Source organism: Citrus sinensis, chromosome 7 (genome assembly GCF_022201045.2).
Source record: "Citrus sinensis cultivar Valencia sweet orange chromosome 7, DVS_A1.0, whole genome shotgun sequence".
NCBI classification, from domain to species: Eukaryota; Viridiplantae; Streptophyta; class Magnoliopsida; order Sapindales; family Rutaceae; genus Citrus; species Citrus sinensis.
This window is the reverse complement of record NC_068562.1, coordinates 13,892,647-13,909,995: the sequence shown is the minus strand read 5'-3', so window position 1 is coordinate 13,909,995 and position 17,349 is coordinate 13,892,647. Positions and strand designations below refer to the sequence as shown.

The following is a 17,349-nucleotide window of genomic DNA, read 5'->3' as shown; positions in this document are numbered from 1 at the left end:
TTCTCATCATCTCATATTCTCTATTATCTAATAAATTGGTTGAAATTAAAAAATAATTACATTACATTACAAAATATTAAAATAAAAAATAATTATTAGATTATAAATGATTACATGACTTTAAGTTGAGACTTGAGGAGGTGATGTGGCATCACCATTTCTCATCATCTCATATTCTCTATTATCTAATAAATTGGTTGAAATTAAAAAATAATTACATTACATTACAAAATATTAAAATAAAAAATAATTATTAGATTATAAAGGATTACATGTCTTTTCATCTTTCTATTTAAATTCAACAATATGTTACCATTAATAATAATTAATTATAAGTCTTGAAACATTCATTTATTTTATTATGCCAACAATTAAATTTTAGTGACTTAAAATACATCAATTAATTAATAATGCCATTAGAACCTAATTTTAATGTCATAATCCGATATTTAATTATTCAATCTTTTGTTTAATGTATTTTAGCTTCTTCAAACTCCATAAACATTAAATATTTAAGATTTATGACATCATTATTTCTCATCTTTTTAGTATATTCTCTATTATCTAATATATTGGTTGAGATTAAAAAATAATTACATTACAAAATATTAAAAATCTATATCTATCTATATCTATATATATATATAAAGCTAGGACTTGAGGAGGTGATGTGGCATTACCATTTCGCTTCTTTGTATATTCTCTATTATCTAATAAATAGAGAATTTTTTTTTTTAAATTTGACTTTTCATCTTCTCATAATTAATTTGATTATATTTACCTCATTTAATAAATGGTAACTTTATGAATATATATCATTCCTCATCTTTTTATATTTTCTATTATCTAAAATATCTAAAATATTAGTAGATATTCTTTGTACTTTTTTTCTCTTTCTATTTAAATTCAACAATATGTAATCATTAATAATAATTAATTATAAGTCTTTTGAAATATTTATTTATTTTATTATGCTACCAATTAAACTTTAGTGGCTTAAAATACATGAATTAATTAACATAGGAAGAGAGGTTCTTTCATTTTCCCTCAACAATGCCACTAAGTCCTAATTTTAATGCCATAATCCCATATTTAATTATGCAACCTTTTATTGAGTGTCTTTTGGCTTCTTCAAAATTTATTATACTATCAATTAAACTTTAGTGCCTTAAAATACATTACCTAATTAACATAGGAAGAGAGATTCTTTCATCTTCCCTCAACCTCATCTTTTTATATTCTCTATTATCTAAAATATCTAAAATATTAGTGGATATTCTTTGTACATATATCATAACATGACACTCAAGAAAATAAAGATAACAATATATATTAATAATAAAGATATCAATTAATATATAATTATCTAATAAATTGGTTGAAATTAAAAAATAATTACATTATAAATGATTACATGTCTTTTCCTCTTTCTATTTAAATTCAACAATATGTAACCATTAATAATAATTAATTATAACTCTTGAAACATTCATTTATTTTATTATGCAAACAATTAAATTTTAGTGGCTTAAAATACATCAATTAATTAATATAGGAAGGAAGGTTCCTTCATCTTCCCTCAACAATGCCATTAGAGCCTAATTTTAATATCATAATCCCATATTTAATTATTCAATCTTTTGTTTAGTGCCTTTTGGCTTCTTCAAACACCATAAATATTAAATATTTAAGATTTGTGGCATCATTATTTTTCATCTTTTTTTATTCTCTATTATCTAATATATTGGTTGAGATTAAAAAATAATTACATTACAAAATATTAAAAATCTATATATATATATATATATATATATATATATATATAAAGTTAGGACTAGAGGATGTGATGTTGCATTTCGCATTTTCTTGTATTCTCCATTATCTAATAAATTGGTTGATATTAAAAAAATAATTACATTACAAAATATTAAAAATAAAAAATAATTATTAGATTATAAAAGATTACATGTCTCTTCCTCTTTCTATTTAAATTCAATAATATGTAACCATTAATAATAATTAATTATAAATCTTGAAACATTTATTTATTTTATTATGCCAACAATTAAACTTTAGTGGCTTAAATATATCAATTAATTAAAATAGGAAGGAAGGTTTCTTCATTTTCCCTCAACAATGCTATTAGAGCCTAATTTTAATGTCATAATCTCATATTTAATTATTCAATCTTTTGTTTAGTGCCTTTTGGCTTCTTCAAACTCTAAAATATTAAGTAGTTAAGATTTGTGGCATCATTATTTCTCATATTTTTTATTCTCTATTATCTAATATATTGGTTGAGATTAAAAAATAATTACATTACAAAATATTAAAAATAGAAAATATTACATGTCTCTTCCTCTTTCTATTTAAATTCAATAATATGTAACCATTAATAATAAATTAATTATAAGTTTTGAAACATTCATTTATTTTATTAAGCCAACAACTAAATTTTAATGGTTTAAAATACATCAACTAATTAATATAGGAAGGAAGGTTCATTCATCTTCCCTCACCAATGCCATTAGGACCTAATTTTAATGTCATAATCCCATATTTAATTATGCAACTTTTTATTTAGTGTTTTTTGGCTTCTTCAAACTCTATAAATATTAAGCATTTAAGATTTGTTATGTTTGAGTTTTTTTTTTATTATTTAACCAACATCCTCTTTAGAAATGTTATTGTGTTTTTATTTTTTGACTTATTTAAATTTTTAGTATTGTGTGCTTCATGGAGTACTATTTTCTTCATAAGTTAAACAATGATAAAGATAGTTGGATGATAAGGGTTAGGCTTTGTAAGATGTGAGAGTTTGTTAATACTAAGAAAAATAGAGAGTTGATTAGTGCGAACATGATTGTTATTGATGAAAAAGTTGTGTACACTTAACTATATACATTAATATATTTTTTTAATGTTAACAAAAAAATAATAAACTTTCATAAATAATATTAGCTTTATAAGGCTGCGTCATCTTTAAAAAAAAATTTCATATTTTTTATCAGTTTCATCGAGTGCAAAGTAATAAAAAAAAATAATACTAAATTCTTTTTTTAAAACCGCACGAAGTGCGGTTCTATTTCCTAGTCTATATATAAAGTTGGGACTAGAGGAGGTGATGTGGCATCACTATTTCTCATCTTCTTGTATTCTCTATTATCTAATAAATTGGATGATATTAAAAAAATAATTACATTACAAAATATTAAAAATAAAAAAAATTATTAGATTATAAAAGATTATATGTCTCTTCCTCTTTCTATTTAAATTCAATAATATGTAACCATTAATAATAATTAATTATAAGTCTTCAAATATTAATTTATTTTATTATGCCAACAATTAAACTTTAGTGGCTTAAATATATCAATTAATTAATATAGGAAAGAATGTTCATTCATCTTCCCTCAATAATGCCATTAAAGTCTAATTTTAATACTATAATCTCATGTTTAATTATGAAACCTTTTGTTTAATGCCTTTTGGCTTCTTCAAAGTCTATAAATATTAAGTAGTTAAGATTTGTAGTATTATTATTTCTCATCTTTTTATATTCTCTATAATCTAATATATTGGTTCAGATTAAAAAATAATTACATTACAAAATATTAAAAATAGAAAATAATTAGTAGATCATAAAAGATTACATGTCTCTTCTTCTTTCTATTTAAATTAAATAATATGTAAACATTAATAATAAATTAATTATAGTTTTGAAACATTCATTTATTTTATTAAGCCAACAACTAAACTTTAATGATTTAAAATACATCAACTAATTAATATAGGAAGGAATGTTCTTTCATCTTCCCTCACCAATACCACTATGATATAATTTTAATGTCACAATTTCATATTTAATTATGCAATCTTTTATTTAGTGTCTTTTGGCTTTCTTCAAACTATATAAATATTAAATATTTAAGATTTGTTATGTTTGGATTTTTTTTTATTATTTAACCAACATCCTCTTTAGAAATGTTCTTGTATTTTTTTTTTTGACTTATTTAATTTTTTTGTATTGTGTGCTTCATGGAGTATTCTTTTCTTCATGAGTTAAACAATGATAAAAATAGTTGGATGATAAGGGTTAGGCTTTGTAAAATATGAGAGTCTGTTAATACCAAGAATAATGGAGAGTTGATTAGTGTGAACATAATTTTTATTGATGAAAAGATTGTGTACACTTAACTATACACATTAATATATATTTTTAAAGTTAACAAAAAAATAATTAACTTTCATAAATAACATTAGTTTTATAAGGCTGCGTCATCTTTAAAAAAAATCAATTCATATTTTTTATCAGTTTTATCAAATGTAAGTAATAAAAAAATAATACTAAATTCTTTTTTTAAAGCCGCACGAAGTGTGGTTATATTTCCTAGTTATACATATAATTAAAAGGAAAAGAAAAGTCCCAGACTTGAATCCAAGTTCCCAAAATTAAATTTGGTCGGTTGGGGCTATTAATCACTTAAATGAAAGAGAAGACAAAATACATACATGTACAACAAAATTTTGCAGATCATCAGCATAGCGATTTATCTGGACGCCTAAAGTTTGCTTTTCTATGGGCATTATGGTACATGAATGTACAGGGGATTCGGTGAATAGAGACGCGCGACGACTCCACGACAAACAAACTAAACACAAGCATTGTTTGTCATGGACCCATGGAGTTGGTGCGTCTATTGACCAAATTCCTTAATGAGCAATCAGCAGACGCCCGCCACGTGTAATGTAGATGTCAATTAGATTATCATTTCGCTGGCGGCATTTAACCACATAAATCAGTGGACTAGGATTCCCAGTTAGTCAGAATTTCTGAATATCTCCTAAATAAAAAAAAAAATCTACGATAATGATTAATAGATAAATAAAAGAAAGATTTTTAAATTCTATTCATGTAATATGTTATTAAAAAACTATATTGACATAAAATTTTTAAAAATTAAAAAGAGTTTAAATAAAGAGATGTCTTAATGCATATATAAACATGTCTCACGCTTGTGATTTTAAATAATTTTTATTTTATTTTATTTAAAAAAATTATTTGTATGGTAACTCGAATTTAAATTTTAGATAAATAAAGGTAAAAAATTATATGTTACCTACCCATCTATCTTTATATATATATACAAATGTATATATATAGCAGCGGTGATGTTTCCCCAAATAATTACAAAAATATCATTTATTTTAACTATTTGAAATAAAGAAAAGTTTAGAAATTAACTAATTGAATTCTATTAATTTTTTTAATTTTGGTTTCTTGATCATATTTGACCACTATGGTCTATTTAATACATATTTTAATTGACAGAAGTTAAGTCCATTAAAAAAATTGTAAATAAATAATCGGCTTCTCTGAAATGACTATTTTACTCTGTCCGTATGAGTTTTTTCAGCTAATTAATTAAATATTTTTTTTTAATATTACATTACACGCTACTAATACTATAATTATAATTTGGCCGGACTAGCCCTAATTAGCACAAGGCGGATGAGTTCAACCTCTATTTTCGCTTTTTGGTTTCTGTCTTTAATCAACTGAAGATTCAAACCATAATCCATATCTGTCAAAAATTTCTTGGGTGTTGTTATTTTCACCCCCATATTTTTGTAAACTTGGCGCATAACTAGAAAATAATAACAACATATTCACATTATTATAAGACTCAAATGAAGAAAAAGTTTGAAGCATTAATCATTTGAACCCATTTCAATTTATATTTTTTGTGACTAAGATTTTTTTATTATATTTGATCAATGAGGTTATTTTAACATAAATTTAATTAAAAATTCTCCATTTCTATTGATGCACCAATATTGCTTTTATTAGTATGATTCTTAATTAATCTACAATTAAACTAAGAAAATATATCTATGATCATAATATATATGTTATTAGTTTGTCAAATTTATATGATTTACACGTGTGAGTATCGATATTTCGTTTAAACTATTCAATTATAAGTTCTAAAATTAAATATATGATTTACCACGTACGATAGCATATGTTCCTTGGATAATTGGACCATTTTATGTGACAATGGAAAAATGATAAAATTGAACTTATTTTAGAGCAAACTTATATGGTTAAATATTGTCAAAAGCCAAATGCCAAAAAAGGAAAAGGAAAGATTACAAGAAGAATGTAATTAATTAATTGTTTGAACTACTTGTTGATTTGTACTTTCTTAAATAATGCGAACTTGTATTTATCTTTTTGTGAAGGCGTGGATTTATGAAAATGATAGGATGGGAATATATTTGTCTTCGGAAAACGAGTCCAATTGTTAATTTTGTTAAACATCAAGGGAGTTTTAGTTGGTTCCCGTTGTTGTACATGTAGAGGTCGGAGAAGAAACGAACAATCAAACGTGAAACAGAAAAGATAAGATTAAAAGAGTGGTCAAAATCGTGGGCGTAAAAGGTCCACGGTCCGGAATCTTTTAATAATTTGCCAAGTGTAAAGCCTCAAATACTAAATTTTAAACATGTGAAATAATGGTAAAAATAAAAAAAAACAAATATGATTTTTGCCCATTTGGGGCTTACCATGGTCATAGAATCCGTTTTTATGGCTCATGTAGCCCGAGAAAACAATAAGAGAAGAAATTGGCCACAAAAACGGCAGCAAGAGGATGCCGTTTCTGTGGCCTTGGAGGGCCTTATATGGGCAAATATCAACAGTCTAATAATACAAAGCCATTTTGTCTCTAATCAATAATACAAAGCCATTTTGTCTCTACGCGGCTTTGATTCCAATTCCATAACTCCGATTCACCAACAAAATTCAGACTTCTATAGCTCTCATATGGCACGTTTTCAATAAGATAAAGTATGTGGTGGAAAGAAATTTTATAATACTAGAGAGTTCTCCGAATTGTAGACGACTAGTATCACAAATTATTTACATGATCTTTATGGAATAAATAAAACACAAGGGCTATGACTGTACTGTATTTGATGATGGATTGATGGATCGGTCTGAATAAAGAAAAATGTTTTATACTTAGTAACGATTTGAAGAACAAATAAAAACAACATTAGTGGATTATGCTATTTTTTGTATTGTTATTTCACAATTAGTAGATTACACAATTAACCGACACTTCACCTGTGAATCAGATCCATTGTAGCCTAATTGTCTTCTGCAATTGGAGCAAGAAGGAGATTTCCTCTTGCATCCATTCTGGATATTTTATAAATTCCCAAATTTTATTAAACTATTATTAAATTAATACCTTTTCCCAAAGAAAACAAAAGTGTGCTCCAAACCTTAAACTTGCTCACTAAACATCCCTAAAACGTAAAATTATCATTTTATATGGTAAGCAAAACAGGGAACATACTTAGTTTTTCATATTTTTTTTAGGACAAAAACTTGAAAGAACAAGGGAACTTTGTCAAAACTTGAAACCCCATGGTAAGCTGATAGATAAAATAATCAAACAGTGAGATTTCTTTATCATTGACCACAACGGTCAGTGAGCTGTCGTAATCACAGCCTAACACGAACAGTCAATCTCGTGTTACATGTATCAAATACATATTTGTTAAATTATTTATTTACTACCTCTACACTACTAGAAGTTCTGAACTTATTTGCTAAGCTTCGAGGAAATTACCATGACTTAATAAGAAAGTTTTTATTAAAAATATTTTCTATAAGAATATTTGTTAAAAAAATTAAAATATTTTTTTCCTCAAAAAATACTTCTAATTTCTGACCAGTTGTTGACAAATACGTACATTATTTTCTAAATATTTCATATAAGAACATAAACAAACTCCATAACTCTGATGAAATATGTTTACATGTACATATACATACGCTTTTGTCCGAGGCATTCACAAGTATTAAGTACTTTTCTAATCTTTTAAAAATGTTTTAAACGCAAACCACTTTTTTATCAAACGCATGGTGGGTGTATGTTTCCTCATCCCAATTAGAGTTCGCGTCTGCCTGTGTATTGCGAGAACAAACTTTGTTTCTTTTTTTTTGTTTTTCCCCTTAGCTTTCATTGAGTTTTTTACGTTGGCGTTCTCAAAGTAAACTTCAAATATTCGACTTCAATAATATGCTTCATCCTTAAATATTTTTATTACTAAAATTTGTTAGTGTAAAATGATGATAATAAAAAAAAATTCTTAACTTCAATCAAGCATTATAATGCAAGTAGTTAAAAAGGCTAAAAATAAAGTTTTGGTTACCTAAAAACACTTTTATCTGATTGGTTACCTGAAAACACTTTTATCCGCTAGTTCAGAGTACTCCTGAACTTTGATTAATCTTTTTTTTTAATCTTTAAAACTTTAAAGCAAGGACTTGTCTTCAAGTGAAAACGATTCATGGGAAAAAATGGTAACATTGAAAAGCACGTAAATATGCATGAGAAAAGCATGCCCACTATGTGTTAGTTATATATCTATATATATATATAGAACAATGTTATCACTTATCATGCCAACAAAACAGCAATACATTCGCCATAGCTAGCTCCACCCGCCACTCAACGTATCTAATCTAACCACCCAATAGTAATTATAATTACAGCCAAATTAAAGGCCTTTTCTCCAGGAAAACAAGCTCTCCTGTCTCTAGTTCTCTCCAATCAGTCAACCATGTCCTCCAATCCTAATCCAAATCCAAGCTTTGATGAATGTCGATGGATCATCAACATTCGTCGAACACTCGAAGAAGAACTTGAAAGTGATACTGACTTTCCGGTTTGCATATTCAGTGTGCCCAAAACTTTGAGGTCTAGTGATCCCGATGCCTACACTCCACAACAAGTTGCAATTGGCCCTTATCATTGCTGGCGGCCGGAGCTCTATGACATGGAGATGTACAAGCTCACGGCAGCAAAAAGAGCTCAAAGACATATCAATGGTGATCACGAGTTTCAGTATGTTGTTGATCAACTGAAAGAGCTTGAGCTAAAGATTCGAGCTTGCTACCACAAGTACTTGAACTTTAGCAATGAGGCTCTAGCTTGGATGATGGCCATTGATGCATCATTCTTGCTTGAGTTTCTTCAGATCTATACTATCGAAGAAGATAAGTTAAGCACAACTTATTCTTCGAGATCAATGTCGCATTTGCTTGATAATGCAGGGACTAAAGCTGCTCATAATGCGATTCTTAGAGATGTGGTTATGCTTGAGAATCAAATTCCCTTGTGTGTGTTGAGAAAAATGGTTGAAGTTCAATATTCATCTTTGGAATTAGCTGATGATATGTTGCAGGCCTTGTTAACGGGATTTTGCGAAGAACTTTCGCCTTTTAAAATGATGAAGGACATGCCAATGATCGATATCTCAGAGTGTACACATTTGCAAGATTTTTTGTACGACACAATTGTTCCAAAAGCTGAACAAAATTCCGAGGTAACTGAGGATGTTCATTATCAAGGTGATGACAAGCAACCGAAAGAAGGATGCACCGATGACCCAGTTTATATAAACTACTTCTTCATTTTGATTTGCAAGCTGTTTTCAATGCTCGACATAGGCCCTATCAGTCTTATTAAAAAGCTTCTTCTATCAAAGCCTGTCAAATGCTTCTTCAAATTGCCATGGACAATTCTCTCCAAGCTCCCCGGATTTTCAATCTTTGCAAAACCGCTTCAGTATTTAGTGTTCCCAGAAGACAATGAAGAAAATCAATCACATGCTGAGGGGTCCTCAAGGAGACTCATGAATAAACCACCATTAGTGGAGGAAATCGCAATCCCTTCAGTTACAGAGCTTGCCAAAGTCAACGTTCATTTTTCAGCAACTGTTGGTAACATCTCAACCGTCCGTTTTGACACAAAAACGGCAACACTGCACCTTCCCACCATCAGTTTTGATGTTAACACGGAGGTGATCTTGAGAAACTTAGTGGCATATGAAACTTCAAATGCATCAGGGCCGTTGGTTTTGGCTCGTTACACTGAGTTGATGAATGGGATTATTGATACTGAAGAGGATGTGAAGTTACTTCGGGAAAAAGGAATTATTTTGAACAGATTGAAGAGTGATGCAGAGGTTGCCAATTTGTGGAATGGGATGAATAAATCAATTAGATTGACGAAAGTGCCCCAGATTGACAAAGTGATTGGAGGTGTTAACAAGTATTACAACAGCCAATGGAAGGTTAAGTTCAGGAAAAATATGAAGGTTTATGTGTTCGGTTCTTGGAAGTGTCTTACATTGCTAGCTACCATTATGCTTTTGCTCTTGATGACTTTACAAGCTTTTTGCTCAGTCTACAGTTGTCGCAATTTCAAGTTCATCTCGGACTCTGACAGATTGGTTTCCTGATTTACTGCGTGTAAACTTAATCGGTGTATTGTTTTTTCATTTTTTATTTTTTAATTTATAGTCTGGAATTTTGCTTGAATACGACCACAAAAAAAAAAGGGTTTATTGGTTTCTTCCACTCCGGGGATTGTGGATTTGTATGCCGGAAATTTTATTAACGATGGCTGTAACAAATGTGTTGATCTATGTCCCCCATTTGCCCTCTTAAATGGAATTACCTATTTTTTACTATTTTAATGAGGGTTGTGTTGCTTCCTTTGATAAATTTCGTCATTAGCCCAACCAATTGCATTTAAATTAGTTCTGAATTTTTTTCAGTATTGTGATTTTTAGTTATTGGAAAACAAATAGAATATTTACTCAAAATTTTAGTTGTACACACAACTCAGTATTAGATCCAAAAGACAAATAACATAATCATAAATAGATTATATATATGGATGCTAGCTAATTTGGTTGGTAAAATCTCGAGTGTAAACAACAGATCTGAAGTTTAGTTCCATCTACTTGCAACTTAGAAAACATAAATAGATTATATCATAAGCCTATTACTAGCTAATAAACATTGAGGAACCTATGTTCTTTTGTTCTTTAGAAAATAAATTAAACAAAGTATTGATCGAGATTTCAACGTTTATATTCTAAATTTAAGTTTAGTGCTTAAAAAATGAAAAGCATGCATACGAACCACTGCCAGAGAAGATCACCTCTTTTAAGAGTTCTTAATTCCAAATCTTGATTTAGTATCATTACTCCAATCTATTATTAAAGTTAAAATATATGCAACTTCTTTGATTTTGCTTTTTCTCTTTTCATAAATACTAATAATGGCAATGAATTATGATGATTGATTGCTACGTATATACGCAAATAATCAATTATAAATTTTAAGTTAAAATGGTCTAAATTGTTATGTTTATTGAAGACACAATATGAATAAAGTTTTTGTCACTACTGACATCACGTCATTTGTTCGTCAGTTTAATACAAGTAGAACTAAACTTTGTATTCAAAATAAATAAAAGAGACACATGACATATTTTAATCAAATGAAAGGGAAAGACGTATGCAAATGTGCATGATGAAATTTTAACTGATCAATAGCGAGATGAATTAATTGGTACATCGATTGAATGTGATTAATTAAGGGTTTTGAGAACATAAATAAAATTACTTTCTTAGGCTAAAACTAATCAAGAAATATTTTGAATATTAGGATCCGAGGTCTTTTCAAAGTTTGGTTGATTTCTAGCTAAGCTCTTTATAGAATTCCATAATTCCACTCTAATTGAAAAAAAAATGTTGAGCTTATAGTTTGATCAGTTTTCAAAATCTGAGGCTCAGGCTGAAGTGAAGAAGTTATTAAAACCTGCAGCAAACCTGAATATTATTGCGTTAAAAAAGCTACTACTATATAAGGATATATATTTTTTACTCAACTTTTGGAATTACTTCTGAAAATTTTGAATTAGTTATTCGTGATTCCATGTGAGCTACTTGAGCTATCCTGCTTAAAATTTGATTGCCTGAGTATTCTTTTCAAATAACGTATAATCATAACTTTACAAAAAAAAATGGAATCTAGGAAGATGGGAATGATTAAAAATAGGAATCAGCCTTCCATCATTTTTTTAAGTTATTAGTTTGTGTAGAATGTAAGTTTTTCACTCGCTCAAATGATTCTTAATTATTTTGATCTCACAAGCTTTTGTGTTGAACTGGAAAATATAAAAGAGACAGAAGGCTGATAGTATTAGACAAGAACACCATTGCTAGTGTAAAATCATGAGATTGATGTGGTTGAATATTACTCAATTGGAGATGATTTCATTTGATTTAGGACCCGTCTTTTGGGGTCAATATTTCCTTTCTACCTTAGTCAAACTTTCCTTATTTTTTCACTTTTCTATTTTGTATATTTGATGTATATAAGATGCTTTTAGCACACTGTATTATATTATATTATATAATATATTATATTATTTAATATAGAGTGTATTGTATTTGGCTATATTACATTGGCATTGTATATTGTGAATGTTACATAATGTTTGGTGCTATATTATATTGTGTTAATTTTTAGTTATAATATATTTGATGCTAAATTACACTACATTAATTTTTTTTGAATTAATTAAAATTATATTTTTAGAAAAAAATTTCTATTATGATATGATTTTAGATTAAAATTAGTTCCAATAAAAAAAATTAAATTTCTTCATTTTTTTAGATTGAAAATAAATTTTAAAAAATGGATCTAATATTTGTTGATTACAACTTGCTTGCTCTTTAAGAACTTGAATTTTTATCTTTATCTTACCTCTTTTCTTACTTACTGTTCTACAACCAGAAACCAGCATGAACAATTAGCAAACCAAGATTCGTCCATTAAACACATATCAAACTCAAAATCCAACCAGAGTATCGCACCATCAAATTCAAACAAAAAGGTTAGCTCTTATTTTTCACCATCACCTTGTTCTAGGGGATTGGTGGTTGATTTGGGTTCACCATCAAGCAATGGGCCAGAAAAGAACTAGCAGTGTTGTGGATTTGGTCATGAATTGGTGTCTGATAAATACTTGTATCCCACCGACGTGACAGCATTACAACAGTAAATTTATGCAATCCGATGTAAGGTTTATTGCATTACAACAGTAAGTTTATATAATGCAATGTAAGGTTAATTTGAAGCCAAACATAAGATTGCACTAGTCTAATGCAACGCAGGTTCCTAATGCTGTGTAATCCTATGTGCACATGCCCATACATAATTGTACTACCGCACCCTGCATTCATTAAAAAAAAAAAAAAAAAATCAGTCAAATTCTATATAGAGAAAAAATTAAAGAAGGGCGATTTTGCCATATTATGCGTTAAGTAGGGTTGGCAGGAAAAGTTGCCGTCCGATTGAGATTCGAGATCTCTTACTATTTGATACGAAATTTGCATGCATTAAAAAATAATTGACAATTTAAGGGATGCGCAAGTATATTTTTTCTCGATTGAAGATTTGGGATTGGTCAGGACTTCCTGGGGAACCCAATTGTTTTTAGTTTAATTTGAGAATAGAAAAATAACAGCTATAAAACGGCAAAGCCCAAAGCCCGCTCGATGATTCTCGCGTCCCAAAAGCCAAGCCATTGAAAGCAGTAGCCGGACGACCATTTAAGAATTTTAACTTTCAACTAGCGATTGGGCAAAAACGTTTGGGCCGGCCCAAGTCCGCAGGCTTTAGTCCAGCCTTCACACGTGAGATCCTTAACAAGGAGAAAGAAAAAAGTCTGGGTTACGCCAGACCTTTTTTTTTAAAATAAATTTATAAATTAAAATAATATAATTAAAATTGAACAAATAATATAAAAAAAAAACTTAAATTCTTAATTTATAAATCGATAATGATTCAAAAAAGTTAAAGTTATAATACTAAATTCTCTCTTATCGTTAATTAATTAAAAGCATTTTTTAATTAGAGAATTCAGTATTAAAAAATTAAAATTTTCAGTTTTTATTTATTTTATTTATTATTTTACTTTGAAATATTTATTTTTTTAATTTATTTATGATTATAACAACTTGTTGATTATTAAATCATTTCAGATTTATAATAATTTAAAAAAATTAAAAAATCAATAAAAGCCCAAGTCTGGCCCTCATAGTCATCTGAAAATGGGCTTGGGATTGAGCTCGAAAAATTTTGCTATCTCTACTTTCAACTCATTCATTTATTTTTTTATTTTTATTTTAATAAAATAAAAAAGAAAGAAACTATTGAAATTTAAAAAGACTAAATTTAGAAGAATTTGCTATCTCTACTTTCAACTCATTCATTTATTTTTTTAATTTAATTTTAATAAAATAAAAAAGAAAGAAACTATTGAAATTTAAAAAGACTAAATTTAGAAGAATTGAAGAATCTCCTGACATATGCGTATTTTTATTTATATACGGTCAAGGTTTAATTTTTTATGTTATTTTTATTCATATAACACCTAATCAAATGATTATATTTGTCCATATAAGAGTTTAGATCAAAAGAAAATTTTGACAAGTTTAGCCCAATCTCACTACGCCGACTTCCTCATCCCTCAGACCCTCACCCCATGCCGCGCCCCACCACAAGCAACGATCAACAGCCTAGCAGCGTCATGATTGAAATTTTTCTTGGATTTAGGTAGGTTAGTGGTCTTAGATGTGTTTTCTACATTTAATGGACTCAAGACATTGATTTTTCAATCTGATATTGATTTGTATGGAAATTAAGTTTTTGATACAACGGCATTATAAATTTTCAAATTAATGTATGGGGTTAATTTACATTCAGGACATCGTTTGAGTTTTCGGGACGGTATTGGCATTCTAACTTGCCGAAATTCGGTACGTGTTTTTGTCCCAATTAAATAATCGGTATACAATTTTTTTCCCCTCTCAATTAACAATCTGTACGGATTAATATTAGCCAACCTCAATTGAGATCTAACTGTTTCTGTCAGTATTAATATTACTGCTCTTTTGGATAACAGAAGCCCATTTTTATATTTCACTATCTTTATTCTGGTGGGGAGGGAAAAAGAGAGAGAGAGAGAGAGAGAGAGAGAGAATTGTAAAAATATCCGAATTTTCTCCAATCGTGGCGTAAATAAAATAATCAAGTAATGAGATTTTTTTTGCCATTGACCATCAATGCTTTACGCATGTGGCCTTTATTATAAGCCTAATACGAACAATAGAACTCGTGTTAAATGTATTACATTTATTAATTATATTATTTATCACTTTTGTCAAAGTCATTCATAAGAATTGAGTATTTTTCTAATCTTTTAAAAATATTTTTAACAGTGTACCACTTAGGGATGGCAAATTTTTCTAAACCTAGCTCGAATCCACGCAAGCCCTAACAATCCGGGATATATGAAAAATGCGGAATTTGGTAGCATTTTTAAAACCCGGATATAAACTGGTCTAGCTCTAGATTCAGCTAAACCTGGACTTCTAGAACTTGGACCCAAACTTCAGTTTTTATGATTTATTAATTAATTAATTTTGTTATTAAATATAAGTATAAAAGCAAAAAGTTATATAAAACAAAACAAACCCTAAATCCTTACACCAGCCGCCACCTCTTCTTTTCACTATAAGAAAAAGTATCTACTATGACAGTCCTCTGTGTGACAATTTTTGGTCTGGAGGCCTACAACAATAGAATCATGATAGATTTATTTTCTGTCATACACTTATGACATATTTGTGATAGAAATATCGTTTATCAAGAAATTATGATATATTGGTGATATAAATATCATATATCAAGAAATTATGATAGACTGGTGATAAATTATTTGACTATCAAGAATGAAAGACTGATTTTTTATGTTGACTTTAATTGCGCGGGTTTGACTTAATTTTTAAAAATATTATATTACTAAAATAGAAGTGAAACGATGTCGTCTCAGTTGTATGTTTCGCAAGTTTGAGGATAACAGACGTAAATAACAAAAAACAATTAATAAAACGTTGTGTTTTGTTAAGGGGGGAAACATTTTTGTGAGAAAAGAGAAAAATTTTTTTCTAAGTGTTCAGAAAATTTGCAAGCGTTATTGTGGAATCTCAAAATCGATTAGCACACTTGGAGCAAACCCTCAAAGGCCAGCCATAGCAAACTAACGACACCCAAACACCCATAGTTTCAAAATCATTCTGGTTGTTTCACTGAATCATCTCTCTTTGCTGGGACCAAGTCAGTGCTAATCGAAACCCAAATTGGAATGAGAACAACATCCAAGGTACTTTTATTGACTGAAAGAAACCCAATCGCTTACCGTGAAAGAAGACCCAAATCGTTGTTGCCGAAGTTGAAACCCTAGGCTTGACAGTGAATTGAAGCTTCACGGCCACTGGTGAGTCATTGCTGCATTTGCATGTATTTAATTTTGACTATTTATTGAACTTTTATGTAAAGTAGTAAATAATTTGTAAAAAATTGAAATGTATTTGCATGTATTGCATATATTGCATATATTTCGGTAATCAATTTACTAAATAATTTCCCAGAAAGATATAATGTTGTTAATTTTGAGTTCTGTTTTGAGTTGTAATCGTGCATTGCATAATGCTGTTAATTTTTTTTTATTCTAGGTAATTCTGAATTATATTCATGTGTTTGTGTGTGAATTTTTTTTCTAGCTATTTCTGATATTGAAGCTTCGTTAAGTTAAATGAGTGTTTGTGTATGAAGATGGTGATATTGGCCTGAAATGTCTATAACAAAGCCTGAGGAGGGACTCTTAGTAACTGATTTTGTTATGTAAAATTGAGGGATTCTCACATCTCATTGTCATCTACCTATGCATGTGGTGTTGTAGCTATTTTGCATCTGGTGGTATTATTGTTACTGTTGTTGTCTTGAGTCGTAACATTTGCGTGTCAAATATAAATAGTTGTGATTGCTGCATAAACGTGACAGTTCGATGTTCTTGATTTGTTGAAGGCATTGTATTAAGGTGCTTGAAGCTTTTCTTTGTGTTTGCTTTCATTTTTGTTCTACTGATGTATATTATTTGAAGTTGTAGTTTATTATTTCTTCTTAGGCTTACTCATATGATTAATGTAATTTTTTGGTACCTTTTTAGCCCTCTTGAATCCAAGTTTTGGAATTTTATCAACTGATCATTCAAAATATATTTCAGTAATCAATATTGTTGCTGGATTTGTACCTGGAATTGGATATAACAACAGATTGTTGTGTTTAATTTGGTAAGTTCCATTTCTTATCCTCTATTATTTGACGTAGATTGAAGTTGTTATACACTTGCTTAAAATTTACATATCTTTAAATTTATAATTATGATACTATGTAATGTGTTTGTTGTGGGGTCTGTCTTATTTATTATATTTATAGTATAGTAAGAGAGTGAACTTTTGAAAAGTATGAAATTCAGTTTATCAACTTTCTTGGTTGCTATATTTGTAATTTTGAAATTTGTTTAGTTCACATGGTGTTATAACATTAGACAAATATTCTAAGGA

The 17,349-nt window shown here is 28.7% G+C and overlaps 1 protein-coding gene across 1 annotated transcript; it reads left to right on the top strand.

Moving 5' to 3' along the window:
* Window positions 1-8,640: 8,640 nt before the first annotated feature.
* LOC107176834 (putative UPF0481 protein At3g02645) lies at window positions 8,641-10,323 on the top strand. Its single transcript, XM_015529812.3, has one exon. The coding sequence runs from the start codon at window positions 8,641-8,643 to the stop codon at window positions 10,321-10,323; it is 1,683 nt and encodes a 560-aa protein (XP_015385298.3).
* Window positions 10,324-17,349: the final 7,026 nt, after the last annotated feature.